At 38.6% G+C, this 1825-nt stretch overlaps 1 protein-coding gene across 1 annotated transcript in view; it reads right to left on the reverse strand.

Moving 5' to 3' along the window:
- nt5m (5',3'-nucleotidase, mitochondrial) overlaps positions 1-1825 on the reverse strand; it is a 9356-nt gene that overhangs the window by 4664 nt on the left and 2867 nt on the right. Inside the window, exon 2 of the mRNA XM_015383640.1 lies at positions 1091-1191. Coding sequence (XP_015239126.1) covers positions 1091-1191 — 101 coding nt within the window. The remainder of the gene's footprint in view (positions 1-1090; positions 1192-1825) is intronic.

The raw sequence follows: 1825 nt of genomic DNA on the forward strand, positions 1-1825 counted from the left end.
CGATCACATTTATTTTACGTCTCCGTCTTTACGACAAACGTTTTGGAAAATATTAGCATTTCGTGTTCGTTTTGACTTTGTGTGGACGGGGCCTTAATAGAGCTAAGACTTAGACAACTTTAATTGTCATTCTGTATACAGTAAACAAAACGATATTTTGATTTGCATCGCTAAATCTTTTTTTACTAAAATCTTTTTGCTTCTGTAACACCAGAATTTCCCAATTGTGAGACGATAAAAGGTATTTTCTTCATTTCTCTCAGTTTAAAATCAATGAAAGGATCTATATCATGGAAAATCTACTTTTTTTTTCTTTTAGGATTCACTATGTTGTAACGCCATCCTCATGAAAACTGTCTCTGAGCGCCTTCATTCCTGTTCAAAGCTGAGCCAAAGTGGCTGTTTTAGCAGATAATCTGCACGGTGACAGCAACTGTTTTATTTTTATTTTTTTAACTAGTGTTAAAACGACCATAAATATGTTTTCTGGTTGCCAGAAGTATCTTCTTGTTCATCCGTCCTAAAGAGGAGCCTAATCTTCAGAAATGATGTGATACCGATGCTGAAGCAGCTCAAAGGCAAAGTCCCCCAGAGGGAGAGGTATTATTTAAGGCAAGTGTCTTTCACTTGCTTCAAACAAATTAACTCTGTATTTTTAAGAGTAGCATCTAACCATATATATGTCTATAGCTAACTCTAAAGGGCTAAAAAAAGTAGAACCTTTAGCTTTAAAGCAGAATGCAGCAACAGTCTTCTCATGTAATTTTGGTTTGTTTCCTCTGCCTCCAAGAGTCCAAGTGTTAAACTAACCCAACAGTTTCCTCCTTAAATAGCTCACCCTTCCCAACTAAACAAATGTAAAATGATTTAAGTCTTCAAACATCTCTACATTTCGGATGCAAAACTACATTACATTGACCATCGCTAGATAGAAATGAAAAGAAGCTAAAAACAGTCAATCATATGGGATGTGGGTGCATCTATTAGACACAACTGACAGCACCCTCTTTTGCATCACATTCTGCTACGTCAACACCACAAAGGTTTGTTACTACATAGCAAACAGCTGCAGAACGCCTTTGAGTCTTACTCATCCATCCTGGCCATCTCTTTCACCGCCTCCACGCCTCCAGGCAGAGGATCCAAGTCTATGAAGAAGCCTTTGGACTCCCAGATACTGATGGCTTTTTCCTAGAGACAGAAACACAAGCGGAGCTTCCATCAAGTAGTGTGCTTTCATCACGTGTGTTTGTATCAGTGTAACCTTTGCTGTAAATACAGGAAGGTGCAAAGGTCAGGTTTGCTGTCGACATGATGTGAAAAAGTTACACCTTCCCTGTTTTCTTTGTTGCGATCTGACGCTGGATTGTTTAAACCTGAGTCTGCTTACCTGTGGACCTGTTTCCATGTGAGGATCCCACAGAATAGGCCTTTAGATTTCTAAAAAGTACTGAACATAGATTGTTCTGCCTTTTTGTGTATATTAATAACACTGTAAGGGAAAGAGCATGTGATCAGCCTACAGCAAAGATTAGTGCAGATTGAGGGACTTTTGACAGATTCAAGACAAGTTCTAATGTAAAGCTGTTTTTGCTGAAGAGCAATTTGATTTCCCCTTAAAGTACTGATCAAAATATGCATTAAAACATCGAAAGGAGTAAAAGCAAAGGCAGAAGAGGTAGTGTTGCACCTGTATCGGCAAGTACCGACAAATAGGGCACTGATAATATTTTCAGAGCCAAATGTTTATTCAACTATAGTTACCCATTCCAGGTGCAACAAGCAAGTGTCGTAACCACCTTGTTCCCCTTTTTGAGAGGCATTT

The sequence above is a fragment of the Cyprinodon variegatus genome, unplaced genomic scaffold, assembly GCF_000732505.1.
Source record: "Cyprinodon variegatus isolate N-32 unplaced genomic scaffold, C_variegatus-1.0 Scaffold290, whole genome shotgun sequence".
In the NCBI taxonomy this organism is placed as follows: domain Eukaryota; kingdom Metazoa; phylum Chordata; class Actinopteri; order Cyprinodontiformes; family Cyprinodontidae; genus Cyprinodon; species Cyprinodon variegatus.